The sequence below is a fragment of the Argiope bruennichi genome, chromosome 4 (genome assembly GCF_947563725.1).
Source record: "Argiope bruennichi chromosome 4, qqArgBrue1.1, whole genome shotgun sequence".
Lineage (NCBI taxonomy): Eukaryota > Metazoa > Arthropoda > Arachnida > Araneae > Araneidae > Argiope > Argiope bruennichi.
Window position 1 is genome coordinate 56,985,768 of NC_079154.1, and position 18,292 is coordinate 57,004,059.

At 29.4% G+C, this 18,292-nt stretch overlaps 2 protein-coding genes across 7 annotated transcripts in view; one reads left to right on the forward strand and one right to left on the reverse strand.

Annotated features, from left to right (window-relative positions):
- Window positions 1-15,218, reverse strand: part of LOC129966859 (sulfotransferase 1E1-like) — a 16,037-nt gene extending 819 nt beyond the window's left edge. The window contains exons 1-2 of one of the 4 annotated variants that reach the window (XM_056081454.1): window positions 15,156-15,218; window positions 1-279 (exon numbers count right to left, since the gene is read on the reverse strand). The exon at window positions 1-279 is cut by the window's left edge and continues 819 nt beyond it. In XM_056081454.1, coding sequence (XP_055937429.1) covers window positions 1-273 — 273 coding nt within the window. In that variant the 5' untranslated portion in view covers window positions 274-279; window positions 15,156-15,218. Of the gene's footprint in view, window positions 280-5,060; window positions 5,260-13,645; window positions 14,841-14,882; window positions 15,001-15,155 lie in introns of those variants that run through there. The other 3 variants (XM_056081456.1, XM_056081455.1, XM_056081453.1) reach the window with 3 other exon arrangements.
- On the forward strand, window positions 5,606-18,022 carry LOC129966858 (sulfotransferase 1B1-like). Of its 3 annotated transcripts, none has more exons than XM_056081451.1 (2): window positions 5,606-5,688; window positions 16,899-18,022. In XM_056081451.1, the coding sequence occupies exons 1-2, from the start codon at window positions 5,686-5,688 to the stop codon at window positions 17,856-17,858; spliced, it is 963 nt and encodes a 320-aa protein (XP_055937426.1). In that variant the 5' UTR covers window positions 5,606-5,685; the 3' UTR covers window positions 17,859-18,022. The 3 variants fall into 3 exon arrangements, with proteins under 3 accessions (XP_055937426.1, XP_055937427.1, XP_055937425.1); XM_056081452.1 differs by lacking the exon at window positions 5,606-5,688 and adding an exon at window positions 7,214-7,467; XM_056081450.1 differs by lacking the exon at window positions 5,606-5,688 and adding an exon at window positions 15,467-15,625.
- Window positions 18,023-18,292: the final 270 nt, after the last annotated feature.

Sequence of the window (18,292 nt, forward strand, 5' to 3'; positions counted from 1 at the left end):
AGGTTTGGCCATTTGTGATATTTCTGTCATTGTTGCACGCTCTAGAAATGCTATCGATGAGAAATATTGTTCCTTAGTTGTCGGTGGTTCCCCTTTCTTCAAAATGAGAGATAGTATCTGCGATGCCAAGGTAGTTCCACACTTGGGATATGTTACAAGAACGATATCGTCTTTTGTTGGTAGAAACTTCTTAGCTGCCCGATGTAACTCAGGTACATCAAGAGCGGAAGTCAGTATGTTGTCGGTTTCAACAAATCTCGGGGCTTTCCACATTTTCTCCTATAAGTAAGAAAAGATATTTCAAATAAATTAACAAAAAGGTAAAGCATCAGTCATTTTCTAAAAGTTTTACTTTGTTTATAATATACCTCACATTTGTTTGTGTTATATAGTGAATTGAGCGCATATAAAGTGAATAATTTGGAGGCATAAGTTGCTAAGAACTTACAGTTCTTGATAATAACAATTATTAGCCTACATGATGAATTTTTAGATAGATACCTATAGAAAGACTATCTGTTATAATGGTTCTCATGACAAGATGTGGGGAAAATTTCTTCAGATCACCTATCATGGACCCTAGAACCCAAAACTAGCTTTCCTTCAAAAGATATATGTATGCGTAAAATGCTTTACTCATGTTATCTTGTGAACAAGATTACTAGAGAAATTCTGTTTGGATTTTAACCGGCTTAGAATATATTGTAAGAAGTGTAAAAACCTCAAATGAGTTGTAATATGGAATACGTTGCAAAAAAAATGTAAAAACCTCGAATTAGTTGTAATATGGAATATGTTGTAAGAAATATAAAAACCTCGAATGAGTTCGACCATCTAGCTCAAAGGGGATGGAAATGGTGTGGGGTTGAAATTTTTATTTCACTATAACTTTTTAATATTAAAGAGGGAAAAGTAAATCCAATTAGCCAATTTAGCCCCTCATTAAGACGAACGACTTAAAGTTTTTTCGATAACTACAATATCTTAGAAGTTAGAGCTGAAAAGTGATTTTCAAGCCCTAATGGTGACTGCTTCTAACATCAACAATTTATATTGCCAGGTAATAACTTAGATATAAATGGAATCCACCTTTGCCTTCCAGCTTGCCTAGAGGAATGTTTTTTTTTTAATTTATTTATTTCAACCACAGTTGTTCACATTTTAATGTTGCATGTTTCAAGATCTTTTTATTTTATTATTAGAGAAAACGTATTATACGTATGGCGGCTTCATGAAAACTGTAAAAATTTTTATATTCCTATAGTTGAAGTGGCAAAAGCTATATTATAATTTAATAGAGAAAATTAATTAGGTCACTTACATTTAAAATTCTTTCAAATGCATTCAGGGATCTAGCAGGAGGGTGTTGTAATAAAACTGGTTTCCAGTTTTCGGAAAGAATGCTAAATTATCATCTTAATCCGTTTTCTAAATGTTACACAAATGAAAAAATTCTGCTAATTGTTATAAGTTCTCTAAACCTTGGAACCGAAGCTTACATTGAACAGTTCAGGAAAAAAAGATACTTTATAACCACTTTATTTTTTTTTATAATGTAATTAGATGTGCTACCCCGAAAATGTGCTGTTTTACGTTTTTAATTAAGAATACATAGCACATTCAAATTGTTTATGGATTATGTATGATTTTTCTATCGAATTTAACTTGTTTGAGTATTGAGTATTTAATATCAATTTATAAAAAGTAATATGATTCTCATATGATTTACATACACGAATTTGAAGAGATTAAAAAAAGTTTTACTCTATTAATCTTCGGAAAAATAAAGTTTAATGCCACAGAAATAATTAGTATAACATGTTATTTTCAAACCTTAAATGTTAAAAACATTATTATTTAAATGATGGCCATTTGTGTGAACTCGTATTTGAAATTATTTTCATCTCTTCTCATCATTTCATCATCGATTTCTTCCATTTGATATCTTACAAAGTCTTCATTTCTTCTTCACACAGTTTGACTTCAAGTCCTTGTAAAGTGTTTCAAAAGTCCCGTATGGGAAAACTTACATCACTTGAACGAGAAATTATCCCTTCAGAAATTGCAATTGGAACAACTCTCATGGATGTTCTAACAATATGAACAATCGATCAATCTTGTTGAAACCATATACACCTCGTACTGATTCTATCAACAAAGTTCTAGTTTGAAAACATTTTTAACACATTTATGAAGAGGTTGAATTAGTACTTGCCTAATCTTTTCCAGCGGAATTGCCTATTTGAGGAGAGTATCACGGAGTGCTTGAACTCAAGGTTCTTAACCTCCAGACATTACAGGTGATTTGAGAAATGGCATGGCAATGAGATTACTTAGTAAGTTATTGTGCAAGATAAATTGAGGATTAATTTATAATATAACAATTAATTGATAAATCAAGAGAAAAAAGTCTTATTAAACTGCATTGTAAATAAACTTAAAATTTTCCTGTTATTTAAACTTGAAAATAATCACACGCATCAAAAACCTCTTTCAACGATATTTCTTCTACTGCTTTTATATTATTATTTTAAAGATAGTGGCTATTATGAACCATTAGGTATTAATAAATAGATATTTTTTTGAAAAGTCACGACGACTTTTTAAATGATAATTTTGAAATCCCTGTTACTTCAGCAGTTTTCTTATCAATATTTGAAATTAGTATTTTTAGAGAATCTACTCTTTTATTTTATTATTATATTTTTCGCATCAAAAACTTAGTAATATCGCAAATTATAGCACGTTCTTAAGAATGCGAAGTCTTCTAAATGTACTCATTTTATGTGACAAAACTTATAGGATGATCAATATAAGTGACATGTTTTCCCTGACAGCTTAGAGCAAAAATTGAACAAGAGAACAGAATGTCAGAAAATTATAAAATGTGAGAGTTTAGCATCAGCCGAATTACAAAACAAAATGGCTCCTCTATTTACCCCAAATGAAATAGAGCCATTTCCTCCATCTCCAAAATGTAATGGAATATCCTGTTTCCATACAAACCGCCCTTATAAAGCAACATGGCGCTTCTCTCTGCGCTGAATGAAATACAGCAATTTCCTGACCCCCCCCCCCCAAAAAAAAAATATTGTGTGGAATGTCTTGTTTCCATACTAACTGCCCCCGACATGTCTAGTGACATAGGTTTGGTTGATCGATCGTTTGGATGTGTATTTTTAAACTATTGGGTTGGTGGGTGTTCTTGGTTTAGAGCCTCAGATTTTATTTTAAAATTTTGAATTCGTTATACGGTTTGTTTAGTTTCTCCATTTAATGATTGGAGTTCGAACTGTTCTGCGGTGCTTTGAGAGAGCTGTTTGAGAGTTTATCTATCCGAAGGAGATAGTGTTATTCTGTTCCAGTAATAACTGAATAATCTATCTATCTGGTTAAAACAGATAGATTATTCAGTTTTTCCAAATGCTTCGGTAGGATGGAATATTCTTTGAAGAATAGAAATGATTATAATATAAAGAGAACTTTGAAATAGCATTGAATTCAAACAGGTATCTCAAACGTCATTTTTAAGAGTAACTTTTAAACCCCAAACCTGTCTAGTACCCGTTCAGATATAGTCATCTAATGTTGGCGCAAAGTTATGTCTACCACTGGTCCATACGTTTCTTCTAATAATTATGTTAATATAACTACGACTAACTTTAACTTGAATTTTTTCCCCCTCATCTGTAAGAACTTCAGAGTGTCACTGATGTGATCAACACTGATTTTATTGCCAATGATTTTATGGAATGGAGCTGATATAAAATCTGTCATTGTGTTTGGAATATTGATTCTAATATATGAGATAAATTGAAAATTACATATCACTAATAATTGCAAGTATGTAGCACTCATTTCATATAGAAGCTACCACGCATGTAAATCAATGATATAATAAAGTCAATGCAATAAATCAATCGAAAAAAAGGAAGCAGTATATAAATCAAAAAATAAATCAGTTCAGAAGTCTTATGAAATATGTCAAATATAAATTAGAGAATTAGATTTAAAGTAATATTAACCTCTTCGTTGTCCGTAACGCATCTAGTGCATTCAAGTGAAACTTTTGCAAGGCGGTCGCAACGCGCTTCAAGCGTTCTTCTACATTTTAAAACTTTTAAAATAGTTTGTAAATGTTTACTTGTTTGAATTTTTATTTTTGTTTATTCTAATTCGGCGAAAAACAGAAAATTTTGCTTACAGGAGAGAACGGCGAAAGGATTGATGAAAAAAATGTAGAAATAAATTGGAACAAATCGAAATAAATCAATTGTGATGATATGTTAAAGAATTGCATTAAATACCATGAAATGAAAAAAAAAAATCGTTTGTTTCAATTATTAAGCTCTTATAGTTTCCTATTATGCCCAAAAGAAGTTTAGAATTGAAAGCTCCAACTGTAATCTGCCATTAAATATATATGTGCTCCACTTTTCTTGACCTCTGCACCTATGCACATCGCTTGAAAGAACCAGTTTATCAGGAAATTTGTAAAAATAATACCAATTTCGCAATGAGCAGTCTCACTTAAAACTTCCTCGATAACTGATTTTTGAAAATTTCGTTCTTTATGTTCATAAACTAAAAAATATTTTATTAAAATATTTTTTAATTTTTTTTTAATTTTCTGTTTATGCAATTAAATTCAAGTAAGTAAGTGGGTTAGCATAATTTTAAAAATGCCTATCTTTAATTCCGTTTCTTGATAACTTTTTTTAAATAATCGATCACTTCCGTTACTCAGAACATGTGCTGCTGGTAACTCACTGAAAATACATTAATATTCAATAATATAATATTAGTAAATCAAAATACTTGGTTCTCATTAAAAATATCCGTTCTATTAATATTTACTGTGAGCAGGGTACAAGCAAAGTTCCCCACGTTCATCAAAAATTACTTTAAAAAAAATAAAACCTTTTTTTTTTTTTTGTATTTAGAAAAATTAAATTTATAACTCAGGTACGTTTGGTTATTTTGCTAGTCCATACTACAGTTAAAGAGCATTTGATTAAATAAAATAGTATAATAAAAATTAAATACTTGGGCAAACTTACAAAAAGGATCTTCGCCTTTGGACTTCAGAGAATTGATGCTTAAGACGCTGCTATATAAAAAGATTTTGCACATGCAAATCTTTTTGCAAACTTTGTATCTAAATAAATCTAGACTTGAAGCTGCATGTTTTATTGAAAGAGCTTATCAGTTGAAACAGCTGTCACATTTGTCAAATGTCTTAACAGCAGTTTCATGTTGAGACAGAAATGAGACAGATAGCTGTTTCATGTTGAGTCTTAAACTGGTCACATTTGTAAAATACGACCAGTTTAAGACTCAGTTTTTTTTTTTTTTTTTTTTTCCTTCAATTGCATTCATATTTTTACTATTCATACAGCAATGAATTTAAATTCTGTTGAATCTACTTCAAGGATATTTTTAATTCCTTTTTTTTTATTGTTTATCATAGAATAGGTTTATTGGAAATACCTGCAATTTATTTTTATTGACATTTATTGTGCAATTAATTTTGTTCTCTCAGCAAAAACCGTAAAATGTTTGTCATTATTTAATTTCGTATGATAATATCACGAATTGTTTTTTTCTTTCTCTTATACCTTTGGAAGTTCTTTTGTTGCTGGAATTTAGTTTTGATGACATAGTATTTAACTAGCGCCGGTATTAATGGTAACTAAAATTTTCAATTAAATGTTTTATATAATTTGTTCTGGATGACTTCCACAGCAAAATATTTTTTAAGTTTTTATAACTCTAACGCCATTCTGTTCATTTTATTATGCATTTCCCTTATTTTCTTTCGGTTCTTTTAAAATTTGAACTCTAATTTGAAGTAAAAATGATTAAATTGCAACTTTTTTTGTTGAAACAAAACGTGTTTTTTAAAAGTATCTGTAGTGCACATAAGATTTCAATTCAATACAAAATTGGAATCTTAAGTGTAATACAGATTATTTTCTATATAACTAATGATATATCTCAAAGGATGGTTCAATAAAAATTTCTATGATTCATCATAAAATTCAACTTTTAATTTTTCTTTCAAGACCATTTAAATGTCGCAAATAATAATAATTTTATTTTGTTGTAGCCTTTTAACAATATAGCTTAATTCATAACTTAAATTGTAAATTTTGGCATTTTGCTTGATGTTAATAGCATTTTAAATATAAATATAAATCTTTTATAAATTCCTCTAAGAATTAAGTAAATATATAGATTGAATTCCTGTAATCTGTTTTCCCAATAATATTTTTTATTAAAGACAGAAGTCTAATTTCATTATTTTGAGCATTTCATTGATTTTTATTTTAATTTTAATAGTAATTCCATGGTAATTTGTATTATAAAACAAAAGAGATGAAAAATATTGGCAACTTTAACTGTGGCTTTTATCAATAACTCAGATGTTCTTCCAGAATTCTTATGTTTTTGTGTATGCAATATGTAAAATTATTCTTATAATTCTTAATTAATTAATGATTCTTACGTTTTATGTATTCGTAATAGTTCAATATACGTGCAGAATTCTTATATATCTTAATATTCTTGTTGAAAAAAAAATGTTTAAAATATTTTTTAAAAATTGATTAAAAATATAAAAGCAATACATGGCAAAAAAAATGATATCATTAAAAAGATAATTTTTTGAATTTTAATATGAAATAAAAATTATTCGTATACTGTAATACTTTTGTAGGTAATCGTGGACAACGAAAAAATTTTCCTTAATTTTTATTAATTAAAAAGCTAATTTAAAAAAAAAATTTCAAATTGCTCAGAGATGTGCATTTCTAGCCTTCAAAGCATATATGTGCCGATCGTTTTACTACTAGCAGGACATTGTTCAGTGGGAAGGGATTCATAATTTTATTCAGTAGGAAGGGATAGGACCTTAATTGGAGAATATGTGAGAAAGTTTCGGGAGACCATTTCCTCCTTATTCTTAATATAAACAATTCCGTTTGTACCCATTTTTGGAATTTGAGAAACTTTTTCTTTTAATAATGTGTTCCGAATTTGTAATATTGCATCGCTGAGCAATATATCTCCTGATAAGAAAGATAGTTTTACAGATGTGGCAATAGCTGCAGAATGAATGCCGAAGTTTCCTGACCCTGACGATAACTTGGAAATCATTTGTTGACTTGGCAAAGAATTAGGTCAAACGTTTAGCTTGTAGATAAAGATAATTCCAATTTATCCGCGTTCTTAAAATAAATCTAACTTATAATGTTTTGTTATTATTATGGTTATAATAATAATAATTGTTCTAACCATTTGTTATTCAAACGCCACTTTAACTTCTGAGTTGCAGGGGTTTTTACTTTTCCAAACTTCTCAGGTTTTTATATTTGTAACTTTAATCGTCCAAATGAAGTTGCAGTAGCACATGAAAAGCATGCAATTGAGTGCCTAACAAAAAATTCTTCCTCAACTAAATTTCGGGTATGTATCTCTGAATGTATTTCTATACTCTTCTTTTGTTCTCTCTACCGTTGTTCTGGGCGTAACTCTTAAGATTGGATATATATAAGTTCAATTTATTCGCATTTTTAAAATCACGTGAATTCAAATTATTCTTCCGAATTGCTAGCTTTTCCATTTCACCAGTTCTTCAGTCTAGACGTGCGTAAAAGAAATGCTGTAACAGATAAATTCAAGGAAAATCTCATTTGGAATTAGGTTGTGTAAACTCTGAATGCATTTCCACATCCGCTATTTCCTGCTTTCTGTTTTCCTGGTCAGAGAATGCAGCTCCTTTGTTAGAGTTTAAACAATGAAATTTTAATCTCTGATGGGAATTTAATTTTTTCAATTTTTCATTCAAGTAATCGTGAGAAATATAAAATTCATCTTAAGATTTTTTAAATCTGTAATAGCTTTGGAAAGTCTAGACACGAAATTTAAGATTATACTTTCCTTTTTTTCGATCTTCTTAAATTATGAAATTAATTCTGTTAATACTAATGTTTTTATTTATTTTTTATAAGTTATCAAACTTTTTACATTCATTTTCTGGAATATTATTTAGTTTTATTAAATTCATGGTAAGAAGGATAGGGTTTTATTTCTTAGAAAGAAAAAATCAGTACATTGGTGACATATTACAAAAAGAGGGAATTTCATAATTTAAAATTTACAAATTTTGATTTCAAATTAATCAAAATAAATTCAAATTAGAAATAATGGTTCAACATTATAACAAAAAAGAAATTCCAGGAATTAGAGAAAAAATTCGAATTAAAAAAGCAAGAATCGTCTAAGTCCCATTCTAATATAAATGAATGTACAATGTATATAAGTTGTATGCACATTCTCTTTCCAAACAATTAGACCAAATTCAATCAAACTTAGTACACTTACCATTTCTGACAAAAGAAAGAATACGGCCAATTTTTTTAAAATGCAAAAACTAATTATATATTCAATTACTTGGAAATTAATCGAAAATTTTATTTGATTTATTTAATTAGGTAAAAAGTTACTGTCATTAAAAATCTGCCATAATCTTTAACTGAGTCTCCTATGAAGTAATAAATGATATTATATTAAAGAAGAGTATAGAACTTCGGGTAACTTAAATGAGAATTTGGAGTAGTAATTTAAAGATGCATAAGAAGTCCATCACTCAACTTCGAAGGAAGGCAAAGAAAATAAAGCTCTTGGAAGCAGAAGCAATGTTTTTACTTTTTGAGATCAAGAACACGAATGAGGAATTGTTACCAAAATGCATTAGAAGAATTCAACAGTAACACTAAAAAATAATGACTATAAATTAAAGCAGACGATTAATACTTATAATCAAGTTCGACTATTGATTAATTTCTTGTTTTTATTAATGAAAAATTATTCAATTAACTGCCTCAAAATGTTCTTTAAAACTTTTCTAATAATTCTGTACTTGTGAATAAAATATGAAATATTTATATTACTAATATTAATACAGTCAAACCTATTCTTGTGCTGTAGATAGGTACCGTATAAAAAAATTCAACAAAAAATATTCCGAAACTTCATAAATAGCAATAGCAAACGATTTTTTATAACATACTTAAGAAAAAAATTATTTTATGTGGTGAGGGAGACTGTATAAAAGGAAATCTGCTGAAAATGTACTAATGAGTAACTGCTTTCCAAATAAAATAAATAATTAAATTATAAATAGAAACATTTTTTTTAAATTTAATTTCTAATTTTAAACATGGAGAAATTTTCAAAATGCACGTAATTCAATACAATTCGTCGCAATCCAAAACGCGCATATTCTTGTGATGAAGTGGTTCAAAATTACTTTCATAACTTGAAGATACTGGAATACATTTAGTTTTGGAATATATATAATTTATTTTATTTAGAATATTGAAATTAGTTGACTCAATATGTACATATATTATATATCATACACGTTGTATTTGTGTACATAAGTACACTGACAGAAAACTTTACCAAATACCAACACCATTGAAATTTATATAAGGAAAAAAAAATCACACAAAATAAAATCGTATAGAAAAGGGTCGCGCAAAAACAGATTTCACTGTAATTTTTGAGAAAATTAGCAGTTGTTAGTTTTCAAAACTCGTCTGTCCAATTGTGATTCTCATTTTAATTTTTTTTTAAATGTTTCAGACGATAAAAGAAATTTGTAATCTATAATATTTTGCAATATGAAAGTAATTTTTACATAAAAAATATTTTTTGGACGAAAGAATTATTTTATTTTTGATGAACGATAATAAGTAAACTTAGAAGGAAAATTCTTTGATCTTAAGAAAATTTTGCAGAAGTAAATAATGACTTTCCTCTGACCAACTTCCAATCTTTATTAAGTTCAATCATTAAGTGCAGTTCTAAGTAAGGGCAGTTCTTTTTTGTCCAACCAGTTTACTTTTAAAAGAATAATTAATTTTCTAAAAAATTCATTTGCGCTGTAATACTCTTATGGCTGGTAATTTTGCACATGTGGCTTTGGGTTGAAATTTTGTAAATAGGAGTAAAAACATTGTTTCTAAAATTACAAATTATTTACAAATAAATGCAAATATTGGCGTAATTTGATCAAATTTTTTTTATATTTTTTATTTAAATTAAAGAAAAATTATTAAAATACCGAACAATATTAAAAGAATTAATAATGAATAACAAAATTAAACTTCGCATAGCTTTCACACCCATAACAATCTCCTTTATATATTCATTGTAATAGCCCAAATACTTTCATTATCATCTTTTAATTCTGAAATCTCAGGTTCTTGTTTTGCAGCGCTAAAAAAATAAAAATTAAAAAAAAAAAAAAAAAAGTAAATTATTCTTTTCCAGGATTTTAACGCCAGAATTGCTTTATCCCTTTTATCCCAATGTTTTTGCAAGCCTTTGTACCTCTGTCAGCAGAAACGTATCGCGTATAAATTCTAGAATTTCAAAATACCTTTCCTGATTTTTTGGTCTCCCTGTAAAAACCGTTTCAGTGGTTGTTTCCGATAGAGGCTAGCTATACGGTTTTTCATTAATATTCCGAATATAATTTCGAGGCATCTTTAAAGTTAACAAAATACCAATTAAATAAAACTATTTTTTGTACAGGTTAATAACCCAGAACAGTTGCCATGTTGCACCACAACGAATTATTCATTCAATGGTCTCATTTTGATTAAAAATCGATTAAATTGATTTTAAAAAAAGGTCTATTCCAAAAGTTCTCAAACTTTTAAACTTCGAGTTTCACTTTTTAGAATTGAAGTTTACTGAAGACGAACAGAAAATGTTCTTTTCTGAAGGGGTTTTATAAGTCAAAAATGAAATTTTGTAAAAAAAAAAATATTTATTATTAAATATTATTTTACAAAAAAAAAATACTTCTAATATGAAGATTTTAACTGTAAATCCCATTTTAAAAAATTGCGGAAAGGTGCATATACCTTCATGATTCGGATATCCAGAGCCGGCCTTCTCTATGAAGGGGCCCAGGTGCAAGAAACCAAATGGGGCCCTACATTTTTTGCAAAGTCGAAAAACAAGTACGAACACAAATTATTACAAATTATATATGTTTATTTCAAGTGTGATGCTATTAATTACTTCAAGAAAATTACAATTTTTTGCAATTTCTTTTTCGATGCTTAGTATAGCAAGTGCATTTAAGCGTTTATGTGTACTTGCTTGACCGAAGAAAATTCTTTGTTAATTTTAATTTGCTAAAAGAGCGCTCAGCATTTGTTATAGTAACTGGACAATGTAAAGAAAAGTTTTAACACAGTTAATGCATTTATAAATAAATCGTTATAATTATTAATTAATATATATTGCAATATTTGTAGAGCATTGTTTACATCCCTGTCATTCCAATTCAAATCCGTAGCAAAGCAATGATTTGATTAGATTTTCATCTACATATTTATTATAAAACGTTACAAAGTTTTGGAAAAAATTTTCAAATTCATGTCTTGCTAAAGTTTTTATATCAGAAACTAATTTGAAATACTTTTAAATTTATCTTCTATCTGTACAATAACAGTATCAGTTACAGAATTAAAAAACAATATCTAAATTCCTCAACCAGCTTTTTTATAATTTCATCTTCCACTGTTTAAAAACAGAATTTTTCTTTTTCTCGAATTCGTTTTTCAGGAAAATGTTCCGAAATATTTAAATTACGTATGATCCCTTTTGTTTCGTCTAAAAATGAGTTAAATTTTGTTCTTAAATTTTGGATTTCAGTTTTAAATTTATTAACTAAATTAAAAGCGCAGTCGAGGACAATAGTTTTTACTTGAAATAGTTTATTGATAGTGCTAATTTTTGGACAATATTGTAAACCATACTATTAAACATAAAATAAATATCATTTCTTGTATAAACTATAAACTTTTAGCTTCAAATACCGCTATATTATTATTTGAGTCAATAAATTCTTCTAAGGCATTTCATGTTTGTTCGAACTGATATACACGGCTTTAATCGTATTTATTTTGGCTTCCCAATGAGTGTCGCATAATGGTTTAAGAATAATATTAAAATGCTTTTGTAGAATTTCCCATATTTTTGTAGATGCAGAAAATAAGCAATATAAACGTTGCAATATATATAAAAAAAATTATTTCTGGAAGCGACATTATAAATTAATAATTTAAAAGAATTTCACAGGTTATGCATATAAGTTGCATGAGTGTTTAGAGCAATTATTGTAGATTCTACTCCTTTATATTTCTCTTTCATGTTGTTATCGTTGTCGTGTGCCTGTCCACTGCAATCCATAATATCTAAATCAAGCTCACTTAATATTTCCAATACAGTTTTTGTTAGTTCATTCACATCAATAAATCCTATAAATGACTCATCTATACTTAATCTTTTCTCTTCAAAATGTGCATGCCTAATAAAGACTGAAGTTTTTTTATATGAAAAATATCAGAAGTAGAATCCATTTGGATACTGTAATACGTGGCTACTTTTGTATTGTCTTTAATTTTACTAAGAATTTCATTTCCTAACGCAGGAATAATTTGTTCTTGTGGTGTATGTGCTACATCATATACAATCTTAATTTTGGACTTTTTATTCTATTTATATGATCCATAAAAATAGACTCGTATTTACTTAATAATTTGAGAAACTTAAAAAAATTCTGCTATTAGGCATTCTAATTATTCCATATTTCCTCGACGTGGACGATTATTATATGCTAAAAATAGAATCATATCTATAATTCTTGGAAATAGTAATTTAAGTAATTACATTTCCCTATTTATATTAACTTTATTTGTTTTATCAATAGTCGAACATGAATTTAGTCGTTTTAGTAACTCTTTCTAAGCAATAAATGAATTAAGTGACAGATAGAACGCTCATGATCTTGAATTACAGTTGATAACTTTCTCCAGTTATTATAAACACCTATAAATCACGTAGATTTTTTTTTTTTTATTTCTTCTGGAAAATAATATACAACTAAAACAAAATGTCGTCTTGCGTTTTTGAATAAATAAGTGATTGCAAAGTTGCTTTTCACCAATTGGCACTTTTTTTAAAAAAAGTAATAAATGGTAGAAAATTATCTATCTTCAGCATTCTTAGTAAAAACTCCTCTGTATTGACAGGTCTGTTTTTAACATAAACATTTTAAAATCATTCATAATACTTGATCATAAACCTGAATCACCTATATGTACTTGATCACTTTGTTATTGCCATTACTTTCTGATTCGATAATATTTGTATACAAATATGGTTCTTCAAAGAGTTTCACAGTTTCTACACTTTCATTGCGAGATTGTGTAGTTTGTGCTGAACTTTCTTTGCCAGTTGAAGTTTGAATTATAATTTCTAAAATCAATGCAATTTTATTGCCAGAATTACTTCGTTGACAAGGAAATAAATCTACTCATAACTTTTTGAAATATAATTTTTCTTCTTTTTTCTTTTTTGAAACCGAGTCTTGAAAACCAGAGGGATACTTCCTTGGCATGGACATGATTAAATCTAAGAATATTAAACATTTTAAAGTACGAATTATCAAATTAATATATGCAATTTAATTTAGTAAGTGAGGTAAATGATCGTATTTATGCTTATACATAATCCAGTCACATTAATGCAACCAACTGTCAAAATCCAAAATAAACACCTTTCGCAGAGCGGACAGCTGCTAGACGTGCAGGATAAGAGTCAATTAGGTTCCTGAAGGTGTTCACTAGGATATTGAGCCATGCCAACTCCAGTGACGTGGCCAGCTTCACTAGGTTACGCGGTTGAAGATCCATGGTACGAACAACCCGATCGAGTTGGTTCTACAGATTCTCGACTGGGTTCAAATTCGGCGAATTTGCTGGCCAATGGTGTCCGGTAAACTCCTCCTGGTGCTCTTCGAACCAAGCACGTACAATGCGAGCTTTATGACATTGTCTTGCTGGTAGATGCCATCAACTTGAGGAAAAACAAATCACATATGGGAGTGAACACGGTCCGCAAGGATAGATGCATACTTGTGTTGATCCATCGTTCCTTTCACAATGATGAGTGCACCCAGCGAATACAGCGAAAACATTTCCCGGACAATAATGAACCCTCCTCCAGCTTGGACCCTTCCAGCAATTGTTGCAGGGTGTTTGCTTTCAGACGTTTCAAACCGTTTACGCTAACGTTCATCTCTCCGATGGAGCATAATACGTGATTCATCGGAAAAAGCCACCTGTCTCCAGTTGCGGTATTGGCGTGCAAATTCCAGCCTTCATCGCCGATGAACAGCAATCAACATAGGTGCATTAACCAGGCGTTTGCTGCGGAGGCCCATACGCATCAATGTTTGCTGAACTGTCATTGTGGAGACTCTCTTGGTAGTCCCTTGGTTCATCTGGGTGGTCAGTTAGTTGCTCAATAGTTGCACGTCTATTCGCCCGAACGCATCTCCGCAGCCTTCGTTCACAGATAATACGTGTAATAATTTACAGATAATATGTGTCTTCTGCGATTGATTATTTAACGTTGACGTCAAAAGTAGGCGATGGTCACATTAATATGTCTGGACTGTGTAATATGTTGCACACTTGCACTAAACTGTAATATATCTGTAAACTTCTTATATTTCAAAACCCATTTATTTTTTCCAGTTAAATCTCGTCCTCTCTTCGTTCCATCCTGCTATTACCGTTCAGAACATTATTTCAGTTCTTGATTATTGTTGGGGCCCCTCGATCGTGGGGCTCCGATGCATAGCATCTGCCGCACCCCTCCAGATGATCGGCCCTGTGGGTATCCTTAATGTACCCATGGTTTGGGAACTTTTGGTCTATTCTAATAAAACACGTCAAGCATGTTAATATTTACAACGAGAACTTTTATTATTGCTTTCAAAAAAGAATTACCTTAAAAACCAGTGGCCTGAAATTCTAGTGAAAGCTTCATTCTTTAAAATGTCAGAGCCATCCCCCATTCTTTTAACAAAGCAAAACATCTGCTCCTGGAATTGTGTATTGCATCCCTCCTTTCTCCCCCTTCAGTGAAAGAGTGCCTCTCTGTATTCTCCCCTATTTCAGCAATAATAAGTATACCCCTTATATGTAATTGCGAAAAAAACAAAATAATATTCACATTATTTCTGAGTGATTTATGGTACTAAAAACAAAATTCAACCTTACCCTTAAAAGTAGGATCTATAGATGCTGCTAGTAAATTCTGAATGACTCTTCTTAAGTCACTGTTTGCATTTTTACAAAATGAGTCATGTATTTGGTTCACTTATGATTATTAAAAGTAGTGAATTGACTATAGTATACATAATGCAATATAAAAATATTATTCAGCGTTATTTTTATCAGCGTATAATTTTTAAACGAAATGTGTTTTTATGCGTGTGATCACGAGATGCAATTCGATGTTCTATACGAAATTTCGAAGAAATAGTCTACGTCACTGAATTAAAGCACTATTTTTTTGTATTAAAAATAAAATTTGACATAAATAGCTTTGATAAGGTGCCAAAAAATATAGTAAGGGTAAAAGAGCTTAGGATAACCTAAATGTAGTATTTATATTACATTGCGAAAGAACTTTTTCTAGAGACAGTTCGAACGAAATCAAAACCTTTATACAGATAATGGAGGTTAAGGTAAGTTATCTGTTCTTTTGTAAAATAAAATGATAGATCTAAGAAAAAAGAAAAGCTAAATGTCTTAAAATAAGAAAATCTAGCACCTAAAAACCAATTTTAGAAAACTAGCATCTTAATAAACATTGCTGCTTATACTTATTTATTCGGAGTTGGAGTAAATGAATTCACTGAATATAATTCCTTATGACAAAAGGATTGTATAAAATTGAGATTTCAATAATTTTTTCAGAAATATTTTTATTGACTAAAGCGAGATTAAATATTATTATTTAACTCATTTAAATCGTTTTGAAAGTAAAACTAAAAAATAAATTTTATAACGAAATTACGAGAAATTTTTACGGTATAATTCTTTGATATATTGCATAAATCATAAAAAGTACATATGTTATAATGCACATAAAACGTCAGTGCCGAACGATTTTGTTTTCTATATCCATATTTCAAAAAAATAAGTTTGGTTTCAGCATTTTTTGCTTTTGTTTTAATTGAAGTTTAATCACTTCTTCAAATTTTACGGAAGTTGACACAAGATTAGAAAGATATACATTACAATAATAAGAGTGGCGTCAGGCTTCTATAATAATATATAATAATATGAATTATTTGACTATCAAACTTTGAAACTTAAAAATATTTTGCTAAAAAGGTTATTAAAAGACCAATTTACATAAATTATTGAGCTGAAAATTTCAAAGGATACTAATCCTGCCAAACCAGCTGGTCCCCTAAAGGCAGCTAGTAAGTAAATAAAAACGTGTTTACTCGCAAAGTTACTAAAAAAAATTTAAAAAAATAAATTGTTGTTTAAAAATGTGCTGAATGTGGAACTAAATTAACAATTAGCTTTGATTATAATTAGTAAAGGAGGGGAGAGGGCTCATAATGTTCAATGTTTGAACCTGCAAATTTCTGTTACTGCCTCTATTTCAAAACGGGCTATCTTAACACCTTAGAGATAGTCAGATGATTCTGTCAGTTATTTACTATCCAGAGTAGACCAATCCTTCTCTTTTTATATTTGATAAATTTATTATAAATGGAATATATGATAAATGTGATTGCTAGATATAATAAATTTAGATAAATATTTATGTCTAGTATATTTATATTTAAAATATTTATATCTATATAAAATAAATATCTAGATAAAATATTTATTATGCATGTTCCATTTAGTTAGATTAATGATCTGAAATCGTTAAACTTCGATATAGCGTGTCACTGAAATCTCTAACCATCAGTAAATATTAAAAACTTTTCTTTGCAGAAAGAAATGACTAGGGTGACAAGGAAGCCACGCTATGTGGAATATGACAACATGCTGTTTCCAGCCGAATGTTCCTTTGAAATTTTGCAAGATGCCATGAGTTACAAGCCAGAAACAGGTGATATATTCGTCGTAACTTACCCTAAATGTGGTACTACGTGGACAACGCAAATCATTTCACTTATACTCAGAAATGGCGAGCCACTCAAGACGGCTAAAGAGTATTTCCAATCTATACCATTTCTAGAGATGACGCCAATGGAAGAATTTTCCAAAATACCCAAACCTCGTTGTATAAAGACACATTTACCATTTGATTGCATGAATTTTTCTACAGAAGCCAAATACGTCTACGTTGCGAGGCATCCTGCAGACTGCGTAGTGTCGTACTACCATCATTTGCAATTTTTCCCAACTTTTTTCTTCTCAGATGGTGTTTTTGATGATCTCTTTGAACTTTTCATCAAAGGTGAGGTAGAAAACGGTGATTATTTTGATCATCTCTTGGATGGATATAGTCGAAGAAATGAACCTAACGTTTTGTTTTTAACCTATGAATCCATGATGGCCGATCCTAGGGAAGCTTGTTTGAAGATTGCTCGCTTTTTAGGAGAAGAATACTATAGAAACCTTATAGATAACGACGAGGCAGTTCTACAGAAGATCTTGAAATACAGTAGTCTCGATTTCATGAAATCAACTGTCAATGAATTTTGGAAGGAACAGTTCATCAATATTGCACCAGAAGAGGATCAGAAATCGAATCCCATTTTGAGAAACTTATCGAATCTAATGAAAGAAGCAATGGAAAAGGGCGAAATATCCGAAGGCAAATTTATCCGCAAAGGTACTGTAGGAGAAGGGAAAGTGATACTATCTGATGAACAACGGCAAAGACTTCAGCACCGCATACTTGAAAAAACAGCCCATTCGGATGTTATGAGCTTATGGAAAGAGTAACTCACTCCCAGAGCCAGATTAAGCATTTTAGACGCCCTAAGATAATATATGTCTTTTTTACCTACAAACATTCAAAACCAAATTTTTTTTTATCGGTTTTAATTTAATCTTTTTATAAGTAATTTTAAGTAACAAATTTTGACAAATAAATAGTAAAACCCCAACTTGATTGCTGATTATTTTCATACAAATTGGTTCCAGAATATCTCATATAAAGAATTGCATAATTGAAATTTAAATATTAATTTTTATATACTGTTTTAAATAAAATAGTAAAAACAAATTACTGAACTTGTTTTACCCCATTCTAGATGTTATTTAATCTATCAATCCTTTTTTTAAAATTATAATGAACATCATTTTTTTAGAATTACAAAATAACATAACATGTATATATAACATATAACATATGTAAATAGTAACTTTCAAATGGT